The sequence below is a fragment of the Ascochyta rabiei genome, chromosome 17 (assembly GCF_004011695.2).
Source record: "Ascochyta rabiei chromosome 17, complete sequence".
Classification (NCBI taxonomy): Eukaryota; Fungi; Ascomycota; class Dothideomycetes; order Pleosporales; family Didymellaceae; genus Ascochyta; species Ascochyta rabiei.
This window is the reverse complement of record NC_082421.1, coordinates 1,197,801-1,213,548: the sequence shown is the minus strand read 5'-3', so window position 1 is coordinate 1,213,548 and position 15,748 is coordinate 1,197,801. Positions and strand designations below refer to the sequence as shown.

General features: G+C 55.2%; 5 protein-coding genes and 1 non-coding gene across 6 annotated transcripts, besides 2 other annotated features; 4 read left to right on the top strand and 2 right to left on the bottom strand.

Annotated features, from left to right (window-relative positions):
- Positions 1–240: 240 nt before the first annotated feature.
- On the top strand, positions 241–1,122 carry EKO05_0009820 (uncharacterized protein; the record flags this gene model as incomplete). The annotated part of the gene is made up of 3 exons (XM_038942642.2): positions 241–247; positions 298–366; positions 416–1,122. The coding sequence occupies 3 exons, from the start codon at positions 241–243 to the stop codon at positions 1,120–1,122; spliced, it is 783 nt and encodes a 260-aa protein (XP_038795194.2).
- An 804-nt stretch (positions 1,123–1,926) lies between these two features.
- On the top strand, positions 1,927–3,441 carry EKO05_0009819 (Glycine hydroxymethyltransferase; the record flags this gene model as incomplete). Its single annotated transcript, XM_038942735.1, has 3 exons — positions 1,927–1,962; positions 2,013–2,063; positions 2,113–3,441. 3 exons carry the CDS (start codon positions 1,927–1,929, stop codon positions 3,439–3,441), a joined length of 1,416 nt encoding a protein of 471 aa, XP_038795193.1.
- Positions 3,442–3,990: 549 nt separating this feature from the next.
- EKO05_17t4 lies at positions 3,991–4,063 on the top strand. The gene has a single exon. It is a non-coding gene; the product is annotated as a tRNA-Lys (tRNA).
- Positions 4,064–4,418: 355 nt separating this feature from the next.
- On the bottom strand, positions 4,419–5,160 carry EKO05_0009818 (Protein-L-isoaspartate(D-aspartate) O-methyltransferase; the record flags this gene model as incomplete). The annotated part of the gene is made up of 2 exons (XM_038942641.1): positions 4,419–4,985; positions 5,059–5,160. 2 exons carry the CDS (start codon positions 5,158–5,160, stop codon positions 4,419–4,421), a joined length of 669 nt encoding a protein of 222 aa, XP_038795192.1.
- Positions 5,161–5,594: 434 nt separating this feature from the next.
- Positions 5,595–9,250, top strand: EKO05_0009817 (U3 snoRNP protein; the record flags this gene model as incomplete). The annotated part of the gene is made up of 2 exons (XM_038942653.1): positions 5,595–6,059; positions 6,107–9,250. 2 exons carry the CDS (start codon positions 5,595–5,597, stop codon positions 9,248–9,250), a joined length of 3,609 nt encoding a protein of 1,202 aa, XP_038795191.1.
- Positions 5,752–5,778: a tandem repeat.
- Positions 9,251–9,397: 147 nt separating the features above from the next.
- EKO05_0009816 (Anaphase-promoting complex subunit 1) lies at positions 9,398–15,710 on the bottom strand (the record flags this gene model as incomplete). Its single annotated transcript, XM_038942460.1, has 2 exons — positions 9,398–13,681; positions 13,731–15,710. The coding sequence occupies 2 exons, from the start codon at positions 15,708–15,710 to the stop codon at positions 9,398–9,400; spliced, it is 6,264 nt and encodes a 2,087-aa protein (XP_038795190.1).
- Positions 15,582–15,622: a tandem repeat.
- Positions 15,711–15,748: the final 38 nt, after the last annotated feature.

Sequence of the window (15,748 nt, the reverse complement as noted above, 5' to 3'; positions counted from 1 at the left end):
GTTGGGACCGCGCCGACAATCCTTCTTGGGACCGCGCCGACAATCCTTGTTGGGACCACGCCGTCGAGCCTTGGGACCACGCCAATCGCTTGCGCAGACTCGACGTCTGAGTGCATTCCGCCGACCGTCTTGCCCGGCCCTTTGGGGGCGCAGGCTCTATTGGAGTGAGACAGTGCACGCGCATTCTTGAAGGAGAGACACAGCCATCATATCATGGCAGGCCTCAGGTTCGCGGTCAGCATGCAACGTGCGCACACGCTGTCTTGGAAGAAGGAAGGGAGGCTAACAATGCCACAGGCATCATACCGTTCCTCGGATTCCACCATGTGCTCATGATCTTGATCGCTGTGGCTGTCATCCTACTATGTAAGCGCAGGCAAATCAGCGGGGAATGTCAGACACTGACACTTCGCAGCGTTGTTATTGGCAGGCTGCTCCTCCACATCGCCCCTCATCCCCGGCATCTTTCTCATCTCGCTGTGGTACGAAAAGTACACACCCGCATACTCAACCGAACAAGTCGATCCTGGCGTCACACAAGCCATCGCAAACATTGTCGGTAACGCCCAGCTCGGTGTCCGCGTAGGATACTTCGGCATCTGCATCAACCGCGATGGTGGGGGCTACATCTGCTCCAACAACGCCACTGCCCTCGTCGACAACCTGTCGGTAGACCAGGACCCGCTCAACCTTGTGTGGGTCGCAGCTACCTTCAAGGATGCCGTCGTCTTTCCATACCTCCTCATCGTCGCCATCATTCTCGCCTTCTTCACCTTCGTCCTGCTTGCAACTTTCCCTGGGTGGCACGAGGAGAGAGATGAGCGCACAGGCTCCGATGTCGACGTCAAGCCCTTCCCGTCGAGACCCGTGTCGCAAGTGGCTCTGGCCCTCATCTTCATCTCATCCATCTTTGTTCTTGTTTCTGTGCTGTGGCAACATACTGCGTCCGTCGCCGCAGCTACAATAGCACAAGATCTAGGAAACGGGAGCGTAAAGTCCGGTGTTGGCACATCGGCCATGGTACTCGGGTGGTTCGGCTTTGTCCTGCTTATAATAGTAACCATAGGGTTACTCGTTATGATCATAAGCATAGTCGTTCTCGACCGCTTGACCGACGACTAAGCGGCTCGCCACGAAGATAGATGATGGGAAGAAGTAATGACTAGAGGAGACGACTGTTGCTGGCATTGTATTTTGCGCCAGGCTTACTTGGCTTTCGACTACATACCCCTTTTGGCGATGCGACGCTTCAGAACGACATTTTTTGCATTTTTTTCTGGCGTTGGGCGGACTTCTGCATCGACCTCTGGCAAACTGCGACTTGAGCGCGGAATAAGACCAGACGAATGGAACGACTGGTGGAAAGGAACGCATTGATGGACTGACTGTATTTATGTAGTAAACGACGGAACAAGAATGAAAACGTCGTATGGAACAACAAACTTCTCCTGATATCACATCGCTTACTTGTCAATTGCTTCGCCTTGGCCTTCAATCGCACATGAAGCGTCGCACTACACTCGTGAAGTCATCGATGCATCCGGAAAATCCTCGCGCCCCCAACGCGGGGAAGCGTTTCGACGACAGAGCAACGTGCAAGCTCATTCTTCACACCGCAAACAGAAAAGCCACCCCTCAAGCCCGAAGACTGGCAATGAGTGGCTTTGATGAGGCTTTGCTGGACTTGGAAAAACAGGACGGTCAACTTGAACGAGCATTTGATGGCCGATGATCGGCTGGGTTGTATGCAGGTGAAGTGGCGCTATGCCTAAGCGGGACACCAAAAAAGTTGGAGGCGCGGCGTGTGGCACGAGGTTTTATCCATCCAGTACTCTGACAAGAGCTGAAAACTCTCACTCGTTCCCTCCATCCCACTTTACCCCTCCCTCAACCTCGTTTCGTTCTCCCCACATCAGTTCATCCACCATGTCCAACTACGCGCTCCCCAAGTCCCACCAGGACGTAGGTTTCCCCGCACCTGAATGAACAACAGTGATACTGACTCATGACAGCTCATGGAGAAGTCCCTGGTGGACACTGACAATGAGGTCGCTCAGATCATGGTATGCAGAGCATGAGGCCAACGCATATCCATGTACTTACAATGCACAGGAACGCGAGATCCAGCGTCAGCGCGAGTCCATCCTCCTCATCGCCTCGGAGAACGTCACATCCCGCGCCGTCTTTGACGCGCTCGGTTCGCCCATGTCCAACAAGTACTCTGAGGGCTACCCCGGCGCCCGTTACTACGGCGGTAACGAGCACATCGACGCCATCGAGCTCCTCTGCCAGAAGCGCGCCCTCGAGGCTTTCGGTCTGGACAACGAGAAGTGGGGCGTCAACGTCCAGTGCTTGTCTGGCTCTCCCGCCAACCTCCAGGTCTACCAGGCCATCATGAGGCCTCACGAGAGGCTCATGGGCCTTGACCTGCCCCACGGCGGCCACTTGTCCCACGGCTACCAGACACCCCAGAGGAAGATTTCCGCCGTTTCCACCTACTTCGAGACCTTCCCCTACCGCGTCAACCTCGACACTGGTCTCATCGACTACGACCAGCTCGAGCAGAACGCTCTCATGTACCGCCCCAAGGTCCTTGTTGCCGGTACCTCTGCCTACTGCCGCGAGATTGACTACGCCCGCATGCGCGAGATCGCCGACAAGGTCGGCTGCTACCTCATGATGGACATGGCCCACATCTCTGGTCTCGTCGCCGCTGGCGTCAACAAGTCGCCCTTCCCCTACTGCGACATTGTCACCACCACCACCCACAAGTCGCTCCGTGGCCCCCGTGGCGCCATGATCTTCTTCCGCAAGGGTGTCCGCAAGACTGATGCCAAATCCGGCAAGGACATCCTCTACGACCTCGAGGGCCCCATCAACTTCTCTGTCTTTCCCGGACACCAGGGTGGACCCCACAACCACACCATCACTGCGCTCGCCGTTGCCCTCAAGCAAGCCCAGACCGAGGACTTCAAGCTGTACCAGCAGCAAGTCATCAAGAACGCCAAGCAGCTCGAGACCACCTTCAAGGAGCTCGACTTCAAGCTCGTCACCAACGGTACCGACAACCACATGGTCCTGATCGACCTCAAGCCCTGGAACCTTGACGGTGCCCGTGTGGAGGCTGTCCTCGAGCAGGTCAACATTGCTTGCAACAAGAACACCACCCCTGGTGACAAGTCTGCCCTCACCCCCATGGGTATCCGCATTGGCGCCCCTGCCATGACCTCGCGTGGTCTCGGCGAGGAGGACTTCAAGAAGATTGCCAACTACATTGACACCGTCATCAAGCTGTGCAAGCAGATCCAGGGCGACCTCCCCAAGGAGGCCAACAAGCTCAAGGACTTCAAGGCCAAGGTCACCTCTGGCGAGGTTGAGGAGATCAAGAACCTGAAGAAGGAGATTGCCGCCTGGGCCGTCACCTTCCCTCTCCCCATCTAAATCTGCAGATGGCAGACGTGGGTAATGTTTGTTCTTGTAATGGCATGGCGTACGACGGCGTTTTCAACAAAAGAATGGATGTGGATCGGTTGGTGCCGAATATTCAACATGTCCCGCAGATTTGGGTTCATGGAAGGATGACAGTGTGATGATACTCCCTGTTTATGTAGAAACAAGGCCCCACATGGCCGCGCGATCGATGCTTAACCAACGATCAACTCAATACGAATCATATATTCTTGCCAACGTGTTCGCGTGGCGGGACGTGAATAGTGGTAGCGTTGCCTGCTTCATCTCGCAGCCCCTCACTCACCTCACGCAACCCTCACAGCCATCCAGCTTCCAAATAGCAGCGTCGCCATCCGCGTCCGCAATAGCCCGCACAACACAACCGAGGTATGAAACGCCACTCCCACGACACGTCTTCACGGCACCACCTCGACATTCCGGCAGAGCAGAGCCGAGGAGACGCGGCGAGAAGATGCACGATGCTCTTTCTTCAGCTGCAGTATATATAATATAGCGCCTGTCGTGGTTTCATCAACAGCAGCCCGGCTGGCACAATCGGTAGCGCGTGAGACTCTTAATCTCAAGGTTGTGGGTTCGAGCCCCACGTCGGGCTATTATCTTTTTGCTCCAGCATCTTCATGCTTTTCGCATCTTTATGCCTGTCATTCATCTCTTACTTGCTCACCGCGCACCTTGCACCCTAGCCACGCGGTGGATAGCGCGGTGGATAGCGCGGTGGCCAGCTCCTGAGCGCCATTGATCGAAGCGATTGGACTTGGGTGGAAGCCTCCAGCTCCGAATTTGTGCGCCGGTGGCTAGCGCTACGTCGTGGCTGCGTGCTTCAGTCTGCAATGGCTGGGTGCTGTGTCTTGGTAGCTGTGGAGGCAGTGCAAGAGGGGTCACCGCAAGTTGATTCATGATTTATGCTGTTGAAGGTGTCTACGCTATGGTGCAACGCTGTCTCGCACCTACTCTGGTGCGTCGGTCAAGGGCACGTACTGCACCCCGTAAAGCATGTTCTGCTCGATACTGCCGTCCTGCTTCTTGTTGATAACATAGATGTGCTGGCTGGGTCCATCAGAAACGGGCACGAACAGCCGTCCGGGTGCTTTCAGCTGGTCTGTCAGCTCCTTGTGGTGCTCTGCAGCAGCGGCGCCAACGTGTATAGCATCGTACGGCGCGTCCTCTTCCCACCCTTTCCGGCCGTCTCCTGTGACAAACCTGACCTGGCCAGACTCCAGCATCTTCCTCCCTTGTTCTGATTTTGCCATGTTGGTGTTGGCCATATCAACAAGGGGCTGGATGTGGTCGATGCCCACGACTCTCCCACTCGGTCCAACGAGGTTCGCCAGCACCGCTGTAAGATACCCTGAGCCCGAGCCTATGTCGAGCACCTTGGCGCCAGGTTCCAGGTAGTCTAGCAGCGACTCGCATGCGTTTGCGTGCATGTGTGGTGCAGAGATGGTGGCTTTGTGGCCTATGGGCTGTGGTCTGTCGTCGTAGGGGTTTCTCGGGGCATAGTGCGCGCGGTCGACCTTCAGCAAGTGTTAGCTGTGGCGCAGAGATCAAGTCTCCCTGACGCGATACGAGTATCGTCGTGGGGAGTACCTGCAGCATGGCGTCTTTGACGCGTTTTGTCTCTATCAGCCCATTTTGCTCAAGGTTGTCGATGAGAGATTGGTTGGAGGAGCCAGAGGATCTCCAAGCCATAGTAAGAGGTCTGGTAAGCGGTAGGGCCGGCAGCTTGAGAGCTAGACAGAGGCCAAGCGGTGGGCGGGGGAGGAGAGCTAAAGTAGACAGCTTGAAGAGCGTCTTCCAACGGTGCAGCGTAGGGGTTTGACGGAGCTCTTGTTGGAGTTTGTTGTGCAACAGCTACACAGAGATGAGAAGCAAGAGTTGCAGGAACAGAGAAGAGATTGATAGCGACCATCTATGAGCTAATACCTAACGAGTTGCATGATGAGGGGTGCATGGAGAGGCTCCAAACGTCACCTCGTGCCGAATCCGGGGTCCTACAGGGGGGGGGGACACTGTAATTATCGATAAGCACCTGCGGTAGGTGCAGCATCCCTGTCAATCTACCAAAAAGTTCGTCCGCGCAAATTTCAGTCGCGCAAGTCCGCAAGCACCGCACAAACACGACAATGGCGCCGCCCGCTACCAAACGCAGAAAGCTCGAGCAGTCCGAGGATGAGAGTGAGGGAAGCTTCGCTGGATTTGACAGTGCAGATTCGGACATTGGCGACGAGGCACATGGCGAAGACAGCGACGTTTCCATGGAGGGGCCAGCAGGCGGCGAGGGCGTGAGCGTGAGCGTGAGCGTGAGCGACGACGAGGATGCAGAGGAGAGCGTTGCGCAGAAGAACAAGAAATCCACACCGGCTGCGTCTGCCACTCCAGCCCAGAAAGCGCCGAAGAGGCCTGCTGCGACTCTGCAAGATGGCGTCTACACATCCGAATCGTTCAAGTCGAACATGTTCAAGCTCCAAGTCGACGAGTTGCTGGAGCAGGTCAAGCCCAAGTACGGAAAGAAGGAGGCCCCGGCCGAGAACGCCATGCGCACTTTGAAGACAATCATCGAACAGATACCGAACCGAGACGCTTTGCCAGTGAGTTGTTGTCTCTGGCTTGAGCTCACGCCGCTAACTCTGTGTAGATTTTAGAAGCAGAAAAGGCTTTGAAATCCGCCGGCATCGCTGTGCCATTCCCCAGCCCTCGCCCACCCAAGGATGCAAAGTACAAGCTGCAGTACGAGCGACCGTCGAGCATCAACGCAACCGGCAGCTATCCCCTCAAAACTGCGACAAAGTCCGACGAGGGCATAGCAATCGACCTTGTGGTTACCATGCCCGAGTCCCTTTTCCAGGAAAAAGACTACCTAAACCACCGGTACTTCTATAAACGCGCATACTACCTGGCCTGCCTGGCTGCTGGCATCAAGGGTGCGAAGAAGCACAAGTTCGAGCTATCCTTCGAGAGTTGGCATGGAAACCAGCTTCAGCCTATCATCGTCATACGACCAAGCGCCGACGGCGATGCAGACGACTTCTCCAGCTCCAAAGCTAGGATCAACATCATTCCCGCTCTGCCAGAGAACACATTTGCGCCGAACAAGCTGTTGCCAAACTCGAACGCCGTGCGGCCCAAGGGTAGCGAGGAGGAGGCTACCAGCAAGACACTACCGCCGACGCCGTTCTACAACAGCGCGTTGCAGTCGGATGCGAATATTACTGCCTACCTCAAGCTGCTGTATGCAACTGCTACCAAAGCGGATGCATTCAAGGACGCGTGTATTCTCGGTCGCATATGGCTCAAGCAGCGTGGCTTTGGAAGCCAGCTGCGAAAAGGCGGCTTTGGCAACTTCGAGTGGGCGGCCCTTGTGGCTCTTCTGCTGCAGCCAAACCAAACGACTGGCGCGCAACCGTTGTCACCTGGCTACAGTAGCTACCAGCTGTTCAAGGCCACTCTTCAATTCCTCGCCCGTCATGACCTGAGCAAGAAGGCTGTCGTTTTGCAGGCGCACAACATCACCATCCCAAAGGGCAACACCACGCCGGTCTTTTATGATGGTCCTCGAGGCCAGAACATCCTGTTCAAGATGACACAGTGGTCGTACGCATGCCTTCGCCAGGAAGCAAAAGCAACCGTGGACATGCTGAGTGACACTGTCTTCGATCAGTTCGACTCGACGTTCATCCTGAAGACCGAGCTCCTGAAGCTCAAGTACGATGCCAACCTCGAGATCCCTCTTTCAGCACTCAGTCTGGACCCAGCGAGCGACGAGTACTACGAGCAGATCGGCGATGTCTGCCGTAAGCTGTACATTACTTTGACTCGTGCACTCACCGATAGAGTCACATCGATATCTTTCATGATGCCGGAAGAAGATGATTGGTCCATTGCTGTACGACGGCCTCAAGAGAAGCAGCGCAAGAGCATTCTCGTCAACTTTGCGACCGACCCAGCGAATGCAAACCGGACTGTTGACCATGGGCCGGCGGCCGAGAACAAGCAAGAGGCGGCTGCTTTCCGCAAGTTCTGGGGCGAAAAGTCCGAGCTCAGGCGCTTCAAAGATGGAAGTATCACTGAGAGTGTGGTTTGGTCTCTGAAAGAAGCATCGGCATCCGTTATTGAGCAGATTGTGTGCTACATTCTCCAGCAGCACAAGATCGTACAAGCAACGGATGAGCTCAGATTCACTGGAGATGATTTCGCTCATCTCGTCAGTGCTGGCTGCATTCAGGGAGCATCAGGTGTAGCGCCCTTCCTTTCGATCATGAACGCTTTCGCCACAATGGAGAAGGACATCCGTGCCCTGGAGGATTTGCCGTTGCAACTTCGCTCGATCAGGGCTGCGGATGCACAACTACGCTACGCGTCTGTGGAGCCACCCGCCGCCGGACATGTGCCTGCCTCAGTCGTGCTTCAGTTCGAAGGCTCTGGGCGCTGGCCTGACGATCTTTGTGCTATCCAACGGACCAAGATTGCTTTCCTGCTACGTATCGCAGACCTCCTGACCGAGACAGAATCTGAGTACGTTTCTCGTGTTGGTCTTGAAAACCCATCACAGCCGGCGCAGAATCAAGCGTTCCTGGACGTTACGTCTGCTGCAGGCTTCACCTTCCGCATTCGCATCTACCACGATCGTGAGGTCACTCTGTTCGAGCGCCAACTCAAGGATAAGACCCTTGATGCTCCATCCCGTGAGTCAGCAGCTGCGTCGCTCGCACTCTATAAGCGCGAATTCGTCCAGTCGCCGCTACACTCGCAGGTCCTACAGACACTCTGCACCCGTTTCCCTGCTCTCTCACCATCAATCAGGCTGACAAAACTGTGGTTTGCTTCACATCTTCTTGCTCCCCACTTCTCCGCCGAACTTATCGAACTCCTCGTTATCCGCACATTCCTCCAACCCTACCCATGGCCTGTTCCAGCAACATCAACAACAGGCTTCCTTCGCACGCTCTCCTGGCTCGGCCGCTGGGACTGGCGCCACGAGCCACTCATTGTCGACTTCAGCTCCACCTTCTCCGCCAATCCGGCCGATCTCGAAGATGCTACACAGCAAAAGGGCATGAAACCGAGCGACCTCGAGCGCCTGCAGACCCGGTTCGAGGCCTGGCGAAGAATCGATCCGGCGATGAACCGCGTCGTGCTCTTCGCAGCCACAAACCTCGACGAAGAGGGCACGACATGGACAGACAAAGCCCAGCCCGAAAAAGTGGTTGCCGCACGCCTCACCGCCCTAGCGAAGGCCGCCTCCCAGGCCGTACGAGCAGACGAAGACCGCCTGCTATCCCACATCAACAGCGGCAAAGATGACAGCCCGCCCGAACTAAGCCCGGAATCTCTCTTCACAGCCTCAACAGCAGACTACGACATCACCATCACCCTAGCCTCCAAGCACACCCCCTCGCACTCCAAGAAGCGCAAATCCAGCTCAGCCCACCAGTTCAAGAACCTCGAAATCCAACACGCCACGCGCATCCAACCCGCCACCCCACCGCTCCCCTCCCTCTTCGCCCAAGACCTGCTTGCCATCTACGGCGACAGCGTCCTCTGGTTCTGGGACCCAGAGACGCTGGACAGCATCGTCGGGCTGTGGAACCCCCTCGTCACGGGCCAGCGCAGCTGGAAGGTTAAACCCGGGTGGAACAGTGTGCCTGTCAAAGTCAGGGTTAGCGAGGCGGACAAGGACAAGGGGAGGAATGTCGAGATTCGCGTTAATAAGGAGGCGGTCGTGAATGAGATCCTGAGGTTGGGTGGGGAGCTTATTAAGAGTGTTGAAGTGAAGGGTTGAGTGAGGTTATGATATGGGCATTGGAAGTAGAGAAGGATACCATTAGACGTTCGAAGATTGGTAAAATATGCTTCGCATCTGAGTTGTATGGCTCGCGAACAAATGATTTCGTTTGTTTCGGAAAGCCATCCGTAACCTATCTCTACTCTAACCGGCCCCAATCTGCCGTCCTCGCTCCAGCACACCCGCCCTCAACCGCTCGACAACCTCCCTCCCTAACCACCTCAGCCTGCCATCCTTCCGACTCTCCATCTCAGCCCACTCGAACACGCCCCTCAGCTCCCTCAGCTCATCGACTCTCCAACTCTTCCCCAGCCTGCCCAGCACGAGCCGGCTCTCCACAACGGTACTCCTGGGATCGAGCAGCGTCTTGGAGTGCGGATCGACGGGAAGGACGAGCGCGGCGTCACTCGTACCGACGAACTCGGCGACAGCAGGGATGCTGAAGATCCAGTGGAAGAGAAGGTGCGAAGTACGCGAGGATTGGGCTTCATTGAGCGCGACGAGGGTAGCGGAAAACGAGGTGGAGTATGTGTCTCGGGCGCTTCTGCGGCGGACGTGAAGTGTTTGGTTCTTCTGGAAAGCGTGGAGGTGGCTCGCGTTGTTGACGAAATCGAGGGTTGTGGGCCAGTAGTTTACGTCTGTGGTTTCGATGCGACTGATCTCCCTGACCTCTGGGAGTAAGCAGGGCGCCACTAGACTCTTGGAAGCCTGCGCATCATCCCTGAAATGTATTGTGATGGGCATACTCATTGCGCGTCCTGTATCTACGTCGCGAACCACAAGACACCTCGGCTCAGCAGCCAATACCCAGAAGTGGCGGAAGGCTTGCAGGTGAGCGCGGCTATCCTGGACATCCGAGGGGAAGAGCGGGTAGAAAGCGCAAATGAGACTCGCAACAGCTTTGTTACTCCTGCTAAAAGTCTGCGTGCCGCCAGCGATAAAGAGCGCGCCAAACGCCATATGAGCTGCAAGGTGGCTGCCGTACGGTGTGTCGGGGCCAATGCGGCCATGAAGTGCACGCAAACGGCGGAGGACGTCAAGGTCACCAGTGCCAGCCATGACAGTAGCGGCAGAGAGAGCGATGAGGTCCTGGCAGTTGCGAACCGTGTTCCGGGCAAGGCGGGAGTCGTAGCGGATGGACGTAAGCTTGGCGATGCGCATGAATTGGTCAAGATATCTGACTAAGAAGTCCCGGACTTGTACGTCGCCTGTGCCTGCGTGCTTGAGGGAAATGCTCCAAAGCAGACCGGCAACAATATTGTAAAACGGCATTTGCTCGCTGCGTAGTTTGGAAATGCTCTTAAGGTCGAAGTTCTCCCGGTACTCTACTGGTAGATTATTGATCATCCAGTCATCGCTTGCTTCAATATCGTCCCACATGATGATATGCTTTGCTAAAGTCCGAAGGAGAAATATGTCTGGTCGGACATAGTCGAATTGCGGAAGCGTATCTGGCACATCAATCTTGCGGGCGACCATGCGATCATGCGTCTTCATGTAGATCAACGCAATGGCAATGACTGCACCGGCAGTCGCTTGATCAAGAATGTGAACGACGTTGACTGACTTCGGTGCCACGGCAACTGTCATCAAGCGCTGAACGATTTGCATGTCACGAAGACCACCCAGGTCCCTGCCCTTGCCCAAATTAATAAAACCTAGGGCAAAGCCTGCGGACAGTCTGTAGGCCTCGTCGCGCAGAGAGTCTGGTGGTTCCGATGGATCTGGGACTTCGACATGCTCTATCTCTGAGAGCATGACTTCGCTCATGCGTCGATGTTGTGTGTTGTAGTACAGTAGACCAATGCCCATCAGCCCAGTCGTCTGCGTGTACGGAGACAGATTGAGCTCTGCTGCCCCCGGTGGTAGCATCCTAGTCACATGGACAGACAGCAGACGTGTCACAAGCGTATCCATTGTCCCCATGAACGACGCGGACAAGCCTAGGAGCAGACCCACAGACGTCATGGTGTGCTTAGGGGTGAGATATTTGAACGACAACCACTTGGCGATTGTGCGTAGGTGGCCATTCAAACCAAGACCGAGCAAAAGGCCCGCATGCTTGTTGGTTAATTCGGCGGGTTTGTTGTACATGATCCAAGAGGTATCGATACCTTGAGCGTCTCGAGATATGCTCAGACCTGCGGCAGCACCTGCGTTAAAGAAAGCCCAAAAGTATTTCTCCTCTGAGTAGTTCTGACGTTCGGCCGTGACAACGTTGCCCATAGGTTTCATCAGGCATGATGTAGAGAAGCCATATAGAGGGTATTTCTCAGTCAACAGTGGCTTTTTGCTGCTGAACTTGATCATGGAGCTACCAACAGGCAGTGAGAAGGTGCGAATCATGACCCATTGCATCATGATCTTCTGTCCTTCTAGAATCGCAGCTTCGTCAGATCTGCTGTCGGCACGATACTCAGCAACTGTTTGCCTCAAAGGCTCCAGGAGTGTATGTGCTTCCATGAATCGCCTGTCTTCACGGAAAATCAGTCTGGTAATGTAGTGACGATCAACTTCAGCTGTAGATTGGACCGGCTCTGATCGATCGGCTCCTTGGCAAATCGCGTGGATATCGCGTGTTGCCGCAGCCATGTAGATAGGGTTGTGGTGGACGTCGTGAACGACATCCCCATTTGAAGCCGAGATGAGGTCAAGATCTTCGCGTTGAACGAGCTTGAGTAGCGAACTTGACCAGGTGGTAGGTGGGTTGGCTTGACACCTGGTGATGGCTTCCATCAGCGGTGCTTTTGCGGCCTCTGGTAAAGTGACAATCATATCTGTGCTAATTGCACAGGCCTCGATCAGCTCCACGACCTTGCGAGGGCTGGATGTTGGATCGATATCGCGGAAGAACCTGTGCAACGCCATGGTCCTTGGAGTCACACTAGCAACAATCTCGTCAATATTGATTGATGAATGAGGAGATGCTTTGGACTTCCGGATGAGCATCGCTAGTGTGGGGAATGGAGCATAACGTCGAGGCCCTACAACGGTGCTGAGCCAATCCAAAATCGAGGGTGGTGGTGCGTCCGACGGCCGCGCGTGCAGTCGAACCCTGGAGCTCAAGCTCGATTCATCGTACGTCCAGTCATCACTCGAGGCACCTCCAAGATCATAGAAGCCACCTTTCTGCCATCCCCATCCTTCCCACCGAAGCCAATGGCTGAGCTGGGCTAGTACTGGAATCAGGTTCCCGATCCGTGAACCTGCTGGGTCCTGGGACAAAACATCCAGTTTACGTTCCTCGCAATGCAGATGAAGAGAGACTAAGACCTCTGCAAGGGATGATATGCGCAGGTCTTGTTTCTCAGATGGTGACAGTCGCCGCCAATGGTCGTTAGCCGTCTTGCCTAGTTGTGTCTGACAAAACTGTCGAGCGTTGTCTAAACAATCGATTAACAGGTTCTGCTTTGTTTTGAGCTGCGGCGCTATAGGGCCGGTCTGGTGCGCGGATGTGCGCCTGGAAGGCGGGCCCATTGTTGCGGCTGCTGGACTGGAGTGCAACGCCCATGCCCATGACGAAGAAGTCCAGCTCTTTGCTTGTGGTTGCAAATTCTGACGGTTGCACATCAGGTGCCAAGCTGAATCTTCGTCATCTACAGCTTCGTCAGGCTTGGCTTGGGTTGAAGGCCGTGCTGAACTACGTCGTTGGTGAGACTTCGCCCGACTGTTTGCTCTCCGTGGCTTGTCGTCCAAGAAAGGTACCACAAGTGTAAACAGAGTGGAAACAAAGGCTATCCAGTCGCTGCTGGAAGAACTGCCAGATAATGATTTCCGTATAGTCCACCAGATCTGGAGAAGAAAGTCACCCGCATAGTTGGGAAGAATGGTAGAAATTACACGGAAATAGTCTCGAACAACCTGATCCGTCGGTGCAAGTATGGCCTCTACGCGATGCCTTCTCGCATCGGCATCGACGATTTCGAGCTGACTCGCACGTCCGGGCGAAATGAGTTGCTGCAGAGGTCGTCGTGGAGTTATAGTCCTCTTGAGTCCAGCGGTACCTCGGTGCCTGTGTTCATGGATAGCGTACGGATCAAAAAGCTTGAGTGGCCCTAGGTTCATCTTCAGAGGCAACTGGGTACCCCAACCTGCGGCTAGAGACAAGCATGGCTCCGTGGGCTTAGAGGAACTGAGTAAAACAACTCGTTCAATGTGACCGTCTCTGATTTTGGCCAGATCGATAGCGTCCCCAAGTTGCTTGGTATCCACCAGTTTAGGCCAACACGCATACCGAACGACGGCACTGCTCGGTTGAGAGCGAAGCGTCGATGGTGGAGTATCCAGGCGTTTTCGCGTTACCGCAATCTCACATTCGAGCGGCGCGCTTAGCGAGGAGTGCGAGATGTAAAGGTAGAGCTTCCGCTCATGCAGTGTTGCAGAGTTGAAAGGCGCGTTAAGAGTCAAGACCTTGGAACGCTCGTTGTCCTGTAATCAGTTAGCTCAAACACATGGTAGTAGCCTAACAGAAGCTTACTTTTTTTGTCACTGTGGGATCACTCAATGCGAAGATGCCGCTCTTCAGGTACTGGGTCGCGGGTATTTGATCAACCACAGTCATGACCAGCTCCTTTCGTAGTCCATCGGCCGGTTGTGGTTCAGCCCCATCTTCGGGGGATGCGAAGACATCATCGTACTCGTTGTACTCCTCCATGATATCGTACGTGCTCTCCTCCATAGTATCGTCCAGGGTATCGTCGATATCCGCACCGCCGAAGCTCATACGCGAAGCAATGCTGCCAGGCGTAGAAGCTCGATTACGCGACTGCGAGTAACCTCCCAGGCTTGTCCGTTCATTTCCCAGCGAGCGTCGGCTGCGTTGACTCGCACCGAAGCTGCCGCCTAGGCTGGTCCGATGTGTGGCCAGATCCTGGAAAGCTGATCTATCAAAGCTCGTTGACAGCTCAGCTCGCGAGAGCAACGAGCTGACGCGCCTGGACTCTTTGGGTAACCGATCTATATTGAAGTCTGGATTGAGCTGTGAAGCAAGCGCATCATCCACCGCCTGGTCTGTCAGTCGTCCTCTTGTCTGCGAGACCTCTCTAAAAGACGGTACAGGCGGCTTGCTACGTGGAGCTCCGCCAAGACTGTCTCTTAGCCTATCACTACCTCGAATCGCAGGCGTAGTCGCGCCCGTTCCTGTAGAGGTAGCACCATGCGAACTTCGTCGCCGAGACTTGGAGAGTGGAATAGGTGTATGATGTTTACGAGAAGCTGATATAGATTTGGGTTCGAGGTACGCTGCGGACCAGATGGTAAATACATTGGTCTCGTAATTGGCCGTAACGACTAGCAGAAGAGGCTTGTCGTTACCACTGCGATCAAACAGAACCTCGTTGTGAGGCGAGACATAGAGAACCTCCTCAGCTTTGTTGACGACTTGGCTTGGTCTTTGGTGGTCTGAGCCGCTCTTTGTCAGCAGACTACTGCGCTCGACTACTAAACCAAGCTCCGATAATGGATCTGTGAAAGAAAATAGCCTGGGAAGCCCTTCTGTGTTTGGAGCTGCCGATGACTTGAGCAGATCGCCAAGAAAAAGCGCTGAACCGTTCTGATGGGCTTTCGTGCCGTGTGTTGTGGCAAGAGAAGAGTTGTTGCGACGGTGCGCTTGTGTGAAGCTTTGGGAAAGACCCTGCGACAGGAACGATTGTGTGTTCGTAAGGAATGAGTTGGGAGGAGCCATAGGCAGCTTGGGGCTTGAGGGAACGTGAACGATGGGTGCAATCCTCCTCTGCACCACAACTCCACGCGCCGCTGGGAAAGCCCTGTCGACTTCAAATGGAAGATTTACAATATGTGTAGTCCCAGAGAGGAAGAAGACGTGGGCCTGGGACCTGAGGAAGACAACCAGCGCCCGGGCCCTCGTTTCAACGATATTCGAAGCATCATCTGCTGAAGCACTTGGGTCCGTAGCTGGCTGCATTCCCTGTGTGAGGAAGGCCCTCGACTGTTCATGGCTGCTGTGCTCTGCCACCCGTCCCAGACCTTGTGTGCCGGCACCCGTGGGCTCCTCGACAGGAAACCATGTGAGCAACGCCTGGATGACCTTCTCTTTCTCGATCGCAAAGTTGAAGACCTTGCGAACGATGCCGCCTCGAGACCAGACAACATGGTGTTCAGTGGTGACTACCTCGTCGGTGAGGCGCTCGGGGTTCTCATCGGCGTAGGTGTCCCAGACATAGTCGCGCTCGGTGCAGTCTTCGCTGAGGATGGATTCGCTGACCAGGTACTGCAAAGCGGCCGGCCTATGGACCCCGATTGAGCGAAGGGAGGCCATGCAGAGGCGTGGTTCGCGGCATGAGGGCGCTGTGGGTGCGAAAAGGCTGGTGTAGGTGGGTTGGTGGGCTGGTGGGTTGGTTTGGTTGTTTGTTAGTGACGCGCCCGCGCCTTCCAGCTTGAGGACGAAACTCCCAAGCTTCTTCACCCTCACCAGCTCAACGCCATAACGCGAGTCCATAGACTGCAGTCAGAACGCCCCCCCGGCACTGAGCTCAC